This window comes from Dunckerocampus dactyliophorus, chromosome 17 (assembly GCF_027744805.1).
Source record: "Dunckerocampus dactyliophorus isolate RoL2022-P2 chromosome 17, RoL_Ddac_1.1, whole genome shotgun sequence".
NCBI classification, from domain to species: domain Eukaryota; kingdom Metazoa; phylum Chordata; class Actinopteri; order Syngnathiformes; family Syngnathidae; genus Dunckerocampus; species Dunckerocampus dactyliophorus.
This window is the reverse complement of record NC_072835.1, coordinates 9,847,217-9,862,345: the sequence shown is the minus strand read 5'-3', so window position 1 is coordinate 9,862,345 and position 15,129 is coordinate 9,847,217. Positions and strand designations below refer to the sequence as shown.

The window sequence follows — 15,129 nt, the reverse complement described above, 5'->3', positions numbered from 1 at the left end:
ATGTATTTTTATCGGAAGCTTTGCAGTTTTAAAGTGGATAACACTCTTGTGAAAATGTTTTATTCATGTTTTATTGAATCAGTGCTGACTTTTACGCTCAATGACTTAACTGTGTTGTATCAGAGGCGGACTCTGAGAAAGGCTCGATCAGTCCTTGTTGTTGTCGTTGAGTTCAGGTTGCGTCCACCGGGTCGCAGATACGGTGTTCCTAAATGTAGGACTAATGGGCTACAGTAAAACACTTACCTGAACGAAACAACAATAACCAATCAAGGACCTGAGATTACCACCAAGTCTCTGCGTCGATCAATCGGGATTTGACAACTGACCGTATCAAATGCTGCAGCTAGGTCAATTAGGACCAGCAGAGTATCAGAATCAGAATAGAGCTTTATTGTCATTGTACTTTGAACAACAAAAATTCAGTACAAACGTTGTTGTTGCTGTAATAATACAAACACAAGACCATAATAAAAGAGCTTTAAATATTATACAAATATTTCACCATATTTTACACAGATACAGAGCACTTTCCTCTATATGAGGACAACATAATGTTGTTACACACCCTAAGGTGAGCAGACCCTGTGGGTTGTCCCTGGCAACAGCCTGCTCGGAGACTTCGTAGCAAAGAACCCTCTTTTTTGGGGGAGGCATGTCAAATCATGCAAGCGTGATCATTTGATGTTCCTTGCTGTAATTTTGATAATACATAAACGAAACCCTTAGCCTTGTCATTTTGAACGACTTTGAGTCAAGATGTTGGAGGCAGGTGGGGGTCAACAGTCTCACTGTAAAGTACATGTTTTTAGCGGTACTCAAAACGCCTATTAGTAACAGCTGTGCACATGTTGTACTCAATTTTAAATGCTACTAAAATTAAAATGTCCAAGAGCCGAGTCAGTTATCCACTTGAACAATTAGTCACCCTTCTAATTATCACAAACACGCACGCACAGATATACACACACACTATGTATATCTCACAACAACAAACCACTTCCCCGCTTTCATTCACCTATCACACTTCCTGAGTGTCACAAGTGTTGCCTATGAGTCAGTACAGTTTTTGGAAACACATTCAGCAATAAAAGTTGCATTATATCCTCAACTACTTGGGGGGAAATCACGACCGAGATGAATTATTATACTGTACATCCATAGCTTTAGTTAGTTAAGTTATAGCCAGAAAAAGTAAAAAGTAATAATTAAACAATTTCTTTCAGATTTTTTGATTGCCTCTGGTTGGAAAATTTTAACTTGTAAGAAATATGACATCAACTTCTGTTAAAATGAACTGTCCCAAGTGACAGCAGCCAAGCTCTTCAATGTCTTCTTTTCGTAATGGGCAACATTCAGGGGCGGACGTCTCATACGGACGGACTTTGTTCTTTGATTTAAAGTACATATTACTGTTTTAGTCTTAATTCATGCGCCTAAAATTACATCTATCACGATGGTTTTGACTGTTCCCCCCTCGCTTATCATGCAATGGACTATTCCATGTTATTGTGCATGTGCAGATTGATTATGGAAAACGGGAGCAAAACAAACTTGCTGCCAGGGTTTGGGGAAAAACGAAGCGGAGTTACCCAAGTAGAGTGGAGTGGAGAAGCGGAGAAGGGGAGAGGAAAACAGTTTTTATCAAAACTACCAAAGGTGTCAACCTTTTTCACAGTCACAACAAAGGTAGACAGACGAGTTGGGTCAGAGGCTCTTGACAGCAGCATAGAATGCAGTAGTTTTAGAGATGAAGCCTAGAGTGACACGTTTCATCTCAAAGATGTGAGTATTAAAGCGTTAAACTATATTAAATGTTGCGTAATGTTCTTATGAATTACAATAAAAGTGTTGAGATGATTCACTTGTTAGATAATAATAATCTCCCAGGAGGATTTTAAGGCCCTGTCACACCTTGACGATTTAGCCAGCGTACGCCAACGTATGAAAAATTTGGCCAATACGTTAGCGTACGTCGAATAAGTTATGGGTAAGTTTTGTATAAGTTAAGAGCACGCTGAAGCACGCCGGCATACGTCGTAGTACGTCCGAGTTGTCCAAAAATTTTGTGCATTCACAAAACTTTTTGATGTATGTCAACGTCTGATTCATACGTCCCGCATACGCGGGCAATAAGTTATGCGATCGTTGACGCCCGTTCACACACGTTATTTGTAAGTTACACACAAGTTGTAATACGTCAACATGCCTTGAGACAAAACTGTGTCTTCTTGGCTCTCCTCTTGGCAAGAGTTGGCTGAGAGGAGATGGAGGCCACTGGGGAAGCAGTTTCCGATACCATTGACGGTGCCTGAGAGGCGTTAGAACCTGCGTCATCTCCATCAGAGTGAGAGTGGGATACTCTGATACTTCTAGGCAGCGGTCTTCGAAATTTTCTTCGGCATGATGGTGATGTTGACACTGTTTAGTGAGGTTATGATTTGAGTCATCAAGTGGCAGCCTTTTTATAGGCTACGGCACGTGATCGTCGGCCATACGCTGCCGCGTGGTTTGCATAAGTTAGACTGGCGTTGGGCATAAGTTGTGAACGCCGGCAACACGCTACGCATTCGTTGGTATAAGTAGTCTATAAGTTATAGAAACGTTCCAGATAAGTTACTAATACGTCATGTATACGTCCAACTCGTTATGAATACGCTATATGCTATAAAATGGAAAAAAAACATCGACAGTTCAATGTATGCCATCAAAATTATCACGTCGGGCATGCGTTGGCTAAATCGTGAAGGTGTGACAGGGCCTTAAGGACTTTATCTACTTTAGGAAATAGGAGAATTTTCTCATAGTCACACTTGTTATTAGATGAGCTGTTAACGGTACCATAGTTAACTCTTTCACTGCCAAAGACGTCTATTGATGTCTTTTCAAAAAGTAACGCTGACTGCCAAAGATTTCTTTTGACGTCTTTTGCTTTTTTTCGCGGAAGCTACAGATCAAAGTCTTATTCATCTTGTGTGTGAATTTTGGACTTGTAGGCAATTTATTTCAGTCCCAGTAGGGGGCAACAGTTCTCTTTTCCTCCAACCGGCAGCGACAGATTGTCTATGAAGAAGACGGATTGTCGGTTGAGAGAGGAAAATGGTGAAACACATGCAGCCATGTGGCGCCACACCGGAGCCTGACACTGGAAGCAGTTCAGAGTCGGGTGACTCAGAACCCGACGACCCTGATTCTTCTGACGAGTGGCTGCCGTCTGGATCGGTCAGCAGCAGGGATTCACCCCAACATCCGGCAGACCCCAACATCACTCTGCTTAAATTTTGCTTCTCTGCAGAAAAAACTTGTTTTCTCTGGTTTTTTTTGGTCAAAATCAGGTGTTTTTGCTGAAAGTACTGCCAATTCTACCGCCAACATCTAAAGACCCAAAAAAGCTAGAAACAAACTTTTTTTTTCTGATGAAAGAACAGAGTCTAAAATTTCTTGAGATAGTTTCAATGTTTATGTAGTCCTAAAACTCAATTTTCTGTGGGTCTTGAAATCTCTGGCAGTATAGAGCTCTCTGCTCTGAGCACGGCTGGCAGTCAATGAGTTAATATGACTGATATCATGTGTGCGGTACGGCTTATGTTCTTTTCCACACCATTAGAACAGTAGTTTTACATGCACAGTATGGCAGTTGAAAGGAACACGCAGAGTTGGTCTCAAACATGATATATTATTCTTCAACCGGCAACAACAGAATGAATGCCAAGACGGGAAACTCCTATTTGGCGGCCAAAACATAACAAACATAAACCACGCCCCCGACCCAACAGCTGAATGGCGTGAGAGGCATGTTCATGATACTTATGACTAGACTGCTATTTTGTCTTTAGCCTGAGTGAGTATCATACTCTGAGACAGTAATAAGTCACATGTTTGCGTGTCACGAGAGACATCTCTGTCTGTTGCCTGAGAATATTCTCATTCATCCAGGTCACGGTACTCTCAGGATATTGAATCGATCGCAGTAGGACTGTTCAGGTTACCTTGCTTAGAAGAAGTTTGGCCTCTCATCCCGAGCAGGCTTCATCAGTTCGTGCTCAACAGCCAGGTGGGACAACCCCAGTCTGACTTGATTGGACAGCTCTAATCAAATGAGCGGTGCAAAAATCGACGCTTTATCTCTTGTTTTTCATTAGAGGGGACTCTTGTACCCTTCACTGTGTACGCCTGACTGCAACACATCTTTCACATCTTGTGCAAGATTCAATTCAAAAAGACAAATCCCTAATGCGTTCCTGTTTTATTCCAGTTTATTGTAGCAATGAGAACAGTTGCCATTACAATGTACAAAAATCTTATTTTGCATACATTCCATCTTCTAAAATGGAATGATTCAGTCCGGACAGGTGTTTTGCATCTGTTATTTCCTTATTGCAATCATTTTTTATACATTTTCTGTTTTGTGCTTTTTTTTGTGTGTTACCACCTGTTCTGTGTTGAGATAAGTTTTCACTCCTTCACTTCGCACTTAAAGCACAGAGCCGGCAGCATGCTGTCGCCAGTCCATTAGTTTCCCTTTGGCTATTGATTGCTACCTGTGTGCGAATGCATCCATCACATCTCATTTAGCCATTTCCCTGGTTTTATTCTCCTTTCCGTGTGCGTTCCTACCTCCCGTTGTGTTCCTCCTTTGTTTTTTTGTGTTTTGGACATGGTTTAGCATCGATTCTTTATCTGCACCTCACCTCTCTCTGCATTTCGGGGTCCTGCCCGTGACTGATCGTGACACATTTCTGTATAAAACGTATGTTCATGCAAAAAAACAAATGCAAAATCTTGCTAGCAGTTCTCATTTATACACTTGAACACAGCCCAAAATGCCACAAGCCTACGTATCAAAATAAATAAAACGGCAAAGCACACAACACAAAGTTGCGTAGGAAAAAGATCCTAGCATCTTGTCAATGAAGCCGTAAAGCATTGTGAATTATTTAGACTTTGAAACGCAACACCAATCTAGGATCTATTTTAATAAATATCTTAAACTGCATTTTGCTGTTCCATCATGTGACTTGCAAGAATACCCAACACACACGCTCTTTCTGCAGTTTGGTCTTGGAGAGGTCTTGGATGTGGAAGTCACTTGTAGAGTTAGTGGGCTTAAGGGTCGTACACCGGGTTACTGAAGTACCCAAAGGCGTTGTGAGCATTTCTGGTCTCTCGGCAGCCACAGGATGGTTGTCTGTAAATATATTTCGATGGAAAGGAAATGTATTAACAAAGCAATGGACACAGACGTTTTGTACTGTTATTTTATAATGTAATAATGATAGATAAAAGGGATAATGTGTGTGAACTACAGTCGTCCCTTGGTACAACGTGATTCGAACATCGCTCCCTTTCTCTATCACAGTTTTTCAAAAATGGATTAAATAATAGATGATTGCTGTTTTGTGGTTGACTGTGGCCTATTATTGGTCAAAAATATTGAAAGACAAGTCTTATGTGGTATTCTGGCCACTAGGCGTCAGTAATGACACAAAATATTGATGAGACATGACATGACATCACCTTCACACTGCACTGAGTCAGTCTGACATGATAGAGTGAAAAAAAGCTTCCTTCCAATTCTTTCTTTCATTGTCCTTCTTCCCCACTCCGTTTTAAACCCTCTCTTTAGTTTTGAATAAAAAAAAATTGGAGCCTAACTAGTTAGCTCGCTAGCATGCCATGCTTTAGGCCATGGCCATCTCTTGTGTCCCTGTAATGATCCCGTAAACTGCATATCAGTGTTCCACAATGTGGCGTAAACAAAAAATAATAGGAGAGTAAATGTCATGAGCTATGTGCTGCTTTGCTGCCCTCTGCTGGCTCTCTGTTGCAGCACACCTGCCGAGCGGAGGAGCTCATGCACACCTGTATTCAATCAAGCCTCGGCTATTTAACGGCTGTTTGATTGTCTATCCATTGCCAGTTTGTCTTCCCATGTTCGCTCATGCTATCTTGTATTCCTTGCACTCTGGTCTACCCTGCCTGGTCTTTTGTAAGTATTTTTGGTGCTTCCTGTTTGCTAGGCCCGGAGGATTTTTGTTATAGTCACCCTTGTGGACACTTTTGTTATTTCCGGCCTTTGTTAATAAATTGTTTTACACATACTACTTGGGTCTCTCTGCATTCTGGGATTCTGCCAAACGACTACACGCCGCCCGTGACAGTAAAGGTAACTATAGGGGTGTTATTTTATGTCTACAGGTCTCTAATAATGTTAAAAAAAACGTATTTAGAAAGTCATGAACAGGTTTTCTATGTTCACACTCATTCACTCATTGCGACCAGGTCTTGGACCAGTTAACCGTGATAAACGAGGGACGACTGTATACCATAAAGTCCATGGTGAAAGAAGTCTTTATAGTGTACCTACCGGTACTTGTAGTATAGACCCCAAAAAATCAGAATGGCCATGATTGCGAATGTGCATAGAATGGCTGCAATGCTTCCTGGAAAAACAAATAGGAACAAACCATTTGTATTTTATTAAACATGTATTGTTGGAGGGTTAATGATGTTTCAGCACTATGAACAGCTACACATTTGTTTTGTCAATCTTTATCTCTATGCATATTTCTGGTTGCCTCACAAAACTACATAAATATATATATATCCATGCACACACACACACAGTATGACCCGTATACCCGTGAATGGTAAAAAATGCAAGTAATTGAGATGCTTATATATTGGGTATTGGGTATATATATAAACATACATACACACACATATATATATATATATATATACCATGTTGATACTTACCTGAGCTCAGACCCTTACACTTGTGCACCTCCTGTAGTCCTCTGCCACTGCTAGCGGTACTAAATCGGGTGCTGATTTGGGAAACAGTGACTGTAACTGTTTGGGAAGCACGAGTAGTGTCAGAAGCAGCAGTGGTGCCAATTTCGGTTCCAGCGGTAGTGTTAGTTTGGTAAGCTTGGGTTGTGCCAGAAGCGGCAGCGGTCTTGATTTTGGATCCAGCGGTGGTGGCAGTTTGGTAAGCGGAGGTCATGTCAGGAGCAGCAGTGGTCTCTACTTTGGATCCAGCGGTGGTGGCAGTTTGGTAAGCGTGGGTGGTACCAGGAGCAGCAGTGGTCTCTACTTTGGATCCAGCGGTGGTGGCAGTTTGGTAAGCGTGGGTCGTACCAGGAGCAGCAGTGGTCTCTACTTTGGATCCAGCGGTGGTGGCAGTTTGGTAAGCGTGGATCGTACCAGGACCAGCAGTGGTCTCTGCTTTGGATCCAGCGGTGGTGGCAGTTTGGTAAGCGTGGATCGTACCAGGACCAGCAGTGGTCTCTACTTTGGATCCAGCGGTGGTGGCAGTTTGGTAAGCGTGGATCGTACCAGGACCAGCAGTGGTCTCTACTTTGGATCCAGCGGTGGTGGCAGTTTGGTAAGCGTGGGTCGTGTCATGACCAGCAGTGGTCTCTACTTTGGATCCAGCGGTGGAGGCAGTTTGGTAAGCGTGGGTCGTACCAGGAGCAGCAGTGGTCTCTACTTTGGATCCAGCGGTGGTGGCAGTTTGGTAAGCGTGGGTCGTACCAGGACCAGCAGTGGTCTCTACTTTGGATCCAGCGGTGGTGGCAGTTTGGTAAGCGTGGATCGTACCAGGACCAGCAGTGGTCTCTACTTTGGATCCAGCGGTGGTGGCAGTTTGGTAAGCGTGGGTCGTACCAGGACCAGCAGTGGTCTCTACTTTGGATCCAGCGGTGGTGGCAGTTTGGTAAGCGTGGATCGTACCAGGACCAGCAGTGGTCTCTACTTTGGATCCAGCGGTGGTGGCAGTTTGGTAAGCGTGGATCGTACCAGGAGAAGCAGTGGTCTCTACTTTGGATCCAGCGGTGGTGGCAGTTTGGTAAGCGGAGATCATGTCAGGATCGGCTGTGGTGCCTATTTTATATCTTGTGGTTGTATCAGTTTGGGAAGTAGACGTGGCAGATGACTGACGGCTGCTGAATCCTGTGGCTGTGCCGGAAGCAACAGGGATGTCATTTGGAAAAGTGATGGTCATGTCAGAAAAGGGACTGTTTTTGATTTCAGATCTGGTGGTGGTGTATTTTGGGGAAGCTACACCAAACAACATCAGACCTGCAATTAAAAAAAAAAAAGCTTTTCTCATTTCAACATGGATTTAACAATGTATGTTTATATGTACACTCCTGATCAAAATCTTAAGACCGGTTGAAAAATTGCTAGAATTTGCATTTTGCCCATTTGGATCTTAATCAGGTTTTAAGTAGAGCTACAATTTGCAAAAGCAAGAAGGGGGAGTGAGACAAAAGTCATTTGGAACTGGTAATTTAAACAAAAAACAAAAAAAAGATATAGGTTATTTATCACCTGATCAAAAGACCACAGGCTATAAAAGCCAAAATCTGCTCAAAATGTTCATTTTCTGTCAGGCGTTCACACTGTCATGCCCTCCTGATGGCTAAAGCTAAGCTTTCTCCTATTCAATGTGGTCGAATGGTGGCGCAGCTTGCCATTGCTGCTGAGGTTGGGTGCACTAAAACAGTCATTCTACATTTTTTGAAAGATCCCGAGCATTATGGAACAAAAAAGTCAAGTGGTAGACCCCAAAAAATGCGCATCAATGGCTGTCCATCAAGAGACAGGGTGGTCTTCCACCCAAATTAAGGCCCTTACTGGTGCCGAATGAAGAGCAATAACCATCAGAGGGCATCTGCGTGAAAAGGGTTTAAAAAACAAAAAAGGAATTCAAAGACCTCGTCTCCTTCAACGCCACAAAACTGCTCGTTTAGACTTTGCCAGGGAGCATCAAACATGGGACATTGAAAGGTGGAAAAAACTTTTATTCTCTGATGAGAAAAAATGTAACCTTGACGGTCCAGATGGCTTTTAACGTTACTGGCATGACAAGGAGATCCCACCTGAGATGTTTTCTACCCGGCACAGTGGAGAGGGGGGTCCATCATGGTCTGGGGTGCTTTTTCATTCAGTGGAACACTGGAGCTTCAAGTGGTGCAGGGTCGTCAAACGGCCCTTGGTGAAGCCATCTTCACCACTTGGAGCAAAGTTCCCACTAGCCTCCTGGAAACACTCGCATCAAGCAAGCCCAAAGCAATTTTTGAAGTGATGAACAAGAACGGTGGAGCTACTCATCACTGAGTCCTACTGAGAACATTTTTTCTTCTGGTTTGGAGAGTTTTTTGTTATTTTTTTGAGCGATGGTCTTAAACGTTTGATCAGCTGATAAACAGCCTATTTCAGTTTAATTGTTGTTTTCAATAGATTACTTTTTCAAAGTGCTTTTTGTCTCACTCCCTCTTCTTGCTTTTGCATATTGTAGCTCTACTTAAAATCTCATAAGATCCAAATGGGCAAAATGCAAATTCTAGCTATTTTTCAACTGGTCTTAAGATATTGATCAGGAGTGTATGTATGTAACAATGTGTCTTTTAACGTAAGAAAATCATTTCTGAAATGTTGCCATAATGATACAATCTCTGTAATATAAGAGGGTTTTGGAACTGAATAGTGGGACTCCGCGACACAATTGGGTTTTTTTAAGCACTTTTACATTTTTAATGGTCAATAAGTATGTTAGTTTAATTGGAGACGCTAAATTGTCCATAGGTGTGAATGGTTGTTTGTTTATATGTGCCCTGCTATTTGCTGGTGACCAGCCCTGGGTGTACCCTGCCTCTCACCCTAAGTTAACTGGGATGGGCTCCTCCTAGTGAGGACAAGCAGTATAAAAATGGATGGATGGATGTATGGATGGAACATTTTTGCCGGTGTTAATGTGGTTCCCGTTCCTGTATCCTGTATCCTTTATCCACATTTTGTGGATACAGTCGTCCCTCGTTAATCACTGTTAATTGCTTCCAGACCCGACTGCGATAAGTGAATTTCTGTGAATTAGGATTCAATATTAATAACATAAATATTTTCTGAGTTAGAGCATAGAATACCTGTTTATGACTTTCTAAATACACTTTCTACCATTATTAGAGCCCTGTAGACATGAAATAACACCCCTAGAGTCACCTTGACACTCCTATAATTCTTTGTTTTAACCACATTGCTAATGGGCAGGCTAGGGGATCACTGCAGGGACACAAGAGACGGTCACTGCTTTAAGCATAGCATGGTAGTGAGCTAACTAGTTAGCCTCCAATTTATTTATTCTAAACGTAAGGAAGGATTTCAAACGGAGTGGGGAAAAAGAACAAAGTCAAAAACTTACCCCTTCCACACGGAATGGGAGGAGAGCTTTTTTTTACTCTATCATGTCGGACATGCCATGGCTGCCCACATGCAGTGTTAAAGTAATCTAATCTAATGTTTTCAATCACCATGTTTTGTGTTATTACTGACGCCTAATGACCAGAATACATATGACTTGTCTTTCAATATTGTTTGACGGATAACGGGCCATAGTCCACCACGAAACAGCGATTAAATATGTATTTATTTATTTTTTAACAACCACGATAGAGTGAGGGAGCAATGTTTGAGCCGCAATGTAGCGAAGGACGAGTGAGTGTATACTGTAATTTAGTCATCACAGGTGATACCTGTGGTTACCTTTTTGGCAGGAGAGCTAATGTAGGGGTTTCAATGCACCCCCTTTGTTGTACGACTGCACAGGAAGAAATATTATCATCACAAAAGTAGTCTGGACGAGTTGGAAGTGAGATTTTTAGTGTGTGTATGTGTGATTGTTGGTGTCCACAGTTGCAGCCTTCTCATGGCAGCAACACCTGTACTTGCATCCCCCATATGCCCCAGAATAATTCCGTAAAATGTAAAAAAAAATAAATAAATCCAATGATTTTTTTATTTAAATCAATACAAATGTTATATTAGTGATTGGAGCAGAGAAAAATAATAATTTATGCGATTAAAAACAAAAATGGTTTCATGTAAAATACAGTGGAACCCGCTTATCATGATGCCCCTCGGACAGCCTCACTGACGCCGATATAAGCAGCCGTCAACGGAGCCGGAATCGAAACCAAAACTCACCATTGCTTGTGTAACCCGCCCGTTTGAGCCAGCCAGCTCTTAAGGCTCAGGGAGTGAGGTTTACTAACGTACACTCACGCAGCCACACTGGCTCATACCCGTTACACTTGGCATTTTGGTCAGAGTCATAAGGAGAATGAGTGATCATCCAGCATTTTTACACCTACAGTAGTTTGTTGTCATTTCACTCCATTTATACATCATTTTAATTTGACTTCTGTTTTCATAGCTATTGTAGAAATGCATTTCAAGAAATAAGTGCATCTCAGCTTTGTGACATATTTGAAAAGCGTATTGCAGTATCAATTTGCTGTTTTTTTTTTCTAGTTTCCAAAATCTTTGTAAATTTTCTTCTCAGAATATTTGGACTTCATTCCTATTCCCATAACTTTCCCCCCCAACCTAATTTTCCAAAAATTACAACTTTATTTAGTTTTATTCTTTTCTCATAATAATACAACATTAAAAAAAATCTTTAATATTTCAACATCACGCTGATAAAATGACATTTTCCTCATAGTATTAAGTTTTATTTTTGTAAAATTATGAGTTTTTTCTCGTAGTATTTTGACTGTATTGTTAAAATTAAAGCTGTTTGTTTTCATTTCTGCTGTTGTTATTCAATTTTCCAATTATTTCAACTTTCTTCTCGTAGCATAGCTTTTTCCGCAATGTCATTTTCCAAAAAAGCTTTATACTCCTAAAATGTTGTTATTCTTCCTAATAATATCACACTACCCTTGTAATAATTACAACTTTTTCTCATGAGGTTACAACTTTTTTTCTTGAAATATTTTGACTTTATTGCTGCAGCGGATTTTTTCATTTTTCCTGTTGTTTTATTTTCTTTTGTAGTTGTCTTGTTAAATTATGTTTTTACAATGTGCCGCAGACCAATAAAAAATAGCCCTCAGGCCGCACTTTGGATACCCCTCCTGTAAGCTATACAGCGCTGTTGTGTAGTCATTCTGGCTAATTGTCATTCCCCCGAAATTGCAACATTTTGTACTCTTATCTAACAGAGCTGCTGCGGTAATTTTGTCGTATGTTTCAACTACAATGACGGTAAAGCTTCAAGCGAATTCTACTTTGTATGTATTACTTGTGCACTGAACAGGAAGTCACTGTGTGCACGTTAAAGCTGTGTAACTTGACAGTAGTGATGTTGTGGACGTTGCTTGATGATAAAGAAGTTCACAATACCACAACACACGTCGACATAAACAAAATCCTTTTCGTGAAAAGGACCACTTTGGGTCCCTAATTTTATGTTGAGAAAAGCGGTCGACCGTGTGCTGCATGTCAACGTCGACTTAAGCGGGCATTTTTAAATAATAATAACAACACCGTGGAGCGGGACGTCATAAATTGTTTGACATAGATGGGTTGGCAACATAAACGGGCCCGACCCCGTTGTGGTTTTGCTCAAAAACCAACGCAATCACGATCAATATTGTTATAATTTATTGGCACAAGGCTCTAGAAATAGTCCAATTATGACCGAAATTGCACAAAATCTTTGCAATATTTCAAAATTAGGTATTAACATTATACTTTGGATTAGGACTGAAAGATTAAAAGGGTTTAAACTTTGAAAGTGGGAATAATATGCATTTTTATAGCCCTTTTTCCCAATTGTTCTAGTTGGGGGCCCCGGAGGGTTAACTGACATCACAAGGAACTTTACACGTGGCACAAAGCTCCTCATAAATTAAAGAAAACCAACTAAACCCCACATGACCAAACACTTGGCAACAAGGAAAACTCCCTCCAATTCATTGTATTCATTTTCCTATTCAGTTCAAGTATTGAGAATGGCTCACAGCCTAATGCTACATCTAAAATCTACTCACACGCTGCGAGAGTTCGCATGCAGGCTGCCATGGCTGTGCTGTACCTTCTTCACGTGTGCTCAAACTGAAACTTTCTGCTTCCTGCGCTCAGCTTGTATATCTCCAGATAGATGGGGTGAGGCTTCTTGATAACTGGGTCAGTTTCTGTTTGACAAACTTTGAAATGACTGCTGGATGTGAATAGATAAATCAATAAATAATACTCAAAAAAAGGAGTCAAGTTGACCGAAACAGGTGAGAAACATTGTGCAGAACAAATGCAAATACAAATGACAAATAAATAATAATAGTACAGGGTCAGGCAAAATGATCTGACACATTTGTAGGTTAAATAAAAGGCAAATAAAGTAAAGAAACAAAAAAGTGTTTTTATTTTCGAAAAGTACATATAATGCCATTTTTTTCATATAATGCCATTGTTTTTCGTTTCTTTTTCAGTGGAGAGGGGTCTGTTTCCTTGCTAAGTATAGTGTAGAGTGTTGACAAAGAGTACCGCGGTTTACTCAGCATGCCTTGCGACCAGTAGATAGGGGTATAGCGTAATGCTTGTTCATGCATAGACATTATTATAAAGGCTGTCGAAAATAGCGCGTAACGACGGTAACTAAGTTATTTTATTAATTACATTGAAATTCTAACGCATGCGCATCATTTTCTGAGTCTGCCGCTTTGAAATCATTTTATTCTGACCTGAACGCCTCAACAGCACCGCAATTCCAACACCGTGTCTGCGTCTCCAATTCACAAACATGTCTCAAGTCCCTTCGTCATCGGAACGACCCTTCCTCATTGTCACTAGACGACCGTGATATGCATTCACGGAAACACGGAACATCACAACAAACTTTGAATCATTTTACAGCCCTAATTATTATTACCACAAATAATTTGTTCTTTCCCTCTATACCAGCACAAACCTGATGCCGCTCATGCAACATTTTTGTTTACTGGTTTGGCTAATGCAAATGCAAAGATGACTTTCCGTTTGTTTTAGTGAAAGAAGCAAGCAGCTGTCATGGTGGTAAAGTCCACCTGCAAGATGAACAATGAAACCAAGCCAATGAACCACAATAAGAATAGCCAGCATGCATTTTTGTAAATTTAGGTGGTGAGAGTTCAGTATAAGACAAATGACTTCCAGAAAATGTCTTAACAACCACACCCTGAAAGGAAACAGACACTTCAGACTTAAAGATAAGAGCGTTCTGTGCAACCCACGTATTATAAATTCATATTCTCTTTAGAATTAGGTGATCATAATGGCTAAATTTCAGAAATATAAAAAAAAATTATTAATTCAACAGCAAATTTAGTTTCTCACATCAGCATATTAGGAGCATGGAATTTTAGAATTGGCAGAATGGAGTTTATATGCAGACTGACCCTCATCACTGCAGCAACACCGTTGGATAAACAGAAACCTTGTTGAATGTCTGTCTTCTACTTCGGACGCAGCGTATCTGAGTGAAACTGAGGTCTCCATTAACCCAGATTCCCCTAGCTGGTTGATGAGGCGGGTTAGAAAACGCACAAAACCACAGCCCAGATGATCCATCTGGATGGCAAATACGGTGGCGCCGCCACAAATAAATTTGGCAGTACCTGCTCATAGACACACTGTAATGGGATTTTCGGTGAAAGTGGTGTTGTTACAACCCCGTAGAGAAGGTGGCGGTATGGATCTTAACACACTCGTCACACCTCATCTCTGCCAGAGAGCAAAATGCGGCAGTGATCACTGTCCCAACTTTGCGACATTGTCGCTATTTCTTAAAGAAGTCCTCTTCATTTTCCGTTTTCAGCGTAGTAGCTACGCATTTATACAAAAACAGGAGATGACTAACAATCCGATACTGATAAGGAGTAGGAGTGATGTCGGCTGTGTGGCGGTGTTTTTCATGAAAGTCCGAAAAAGACGTCGCAGCTCAGTGTAAAACTTGCCATGCACAAGTTACCCAAGATGGCACAGAACCGGGGACATTTAACATTTAACACTTAACCAACGTCATTGTACATTTGAAGCAGCATCACATGCGAAGCTCCCACATTGTCATTGTCATCGCCTTGTTGGTGGTGAGTAATGTCGGGTTTGAACGCTTACTTGAGCACCTTGAACCTCAGACACTACGTTGTTGATAAATCTATACTCCAGATGCATAAAAAAAAAATAATGTTGTCTCTCGTTTATCGAGATTAATTGCTTCCAGAACCGACTTCAATAAGTGAATTTCCGCAAAGTAGGATTCAATAGTAATAAACAGAATATTTTCGTAGTTAGCGCATAAAT

General features: G+C 41.1%; 1 protein-coding gene across 1 annotated transcript; it reads right to left on the bottom strand.

The window, feature by feature from the left end:
• Positions 1-449: 449 nt before the first annotated feature.
• Positions 450-12,913, bottom strand: LOC129170557 (ice nucleation protein-like). Its single transcript, XM_054758318.1, has 4 exons — positions 12,843-12,913; positions 6,760-8,085; positions 6,368-6,443; positions 450-5,188 (listed from the first exon to the last, which is right to left on the bottom strand). Exons 1-4 carry the CDS (start codon positions 12,871-12,873, stop codon positions 5,107-5,109), a joined length of 1,515 nt encoding a protein of 504 aa, XP_054614293.1. The 5' UTR covers positions 12,874-12,913; the 3' UTR covers positions 450-5,106.
• Positions 12,914-15,129: the final 2,216 nt, after the last annotated feature.

Excerpts from the sequence above, each read along its gene's own strand:
- LOC129170557 (XM_054758318.1), bottom strand. The coding sequence starts at position 12,873 with ATGGCAGCCTGCATGCGAACTCTCGCAGCGT. Across the intron at positions 6,444-6,759 it reads GTGTAAGGGTCTGAGCTCAG|GAAGCATTGCAGCCATTCTA; the intron begins GTAAGTATCAAC and ends TTGTTTTTCCAG. Across the intron at positions 5,189-6,367 it reads GGTCTATACTACAAGTACCG|ACAACCATCCTGTGGCTGCC; the intron begins GTAGGTACACTA and ends ATATATTTACAG.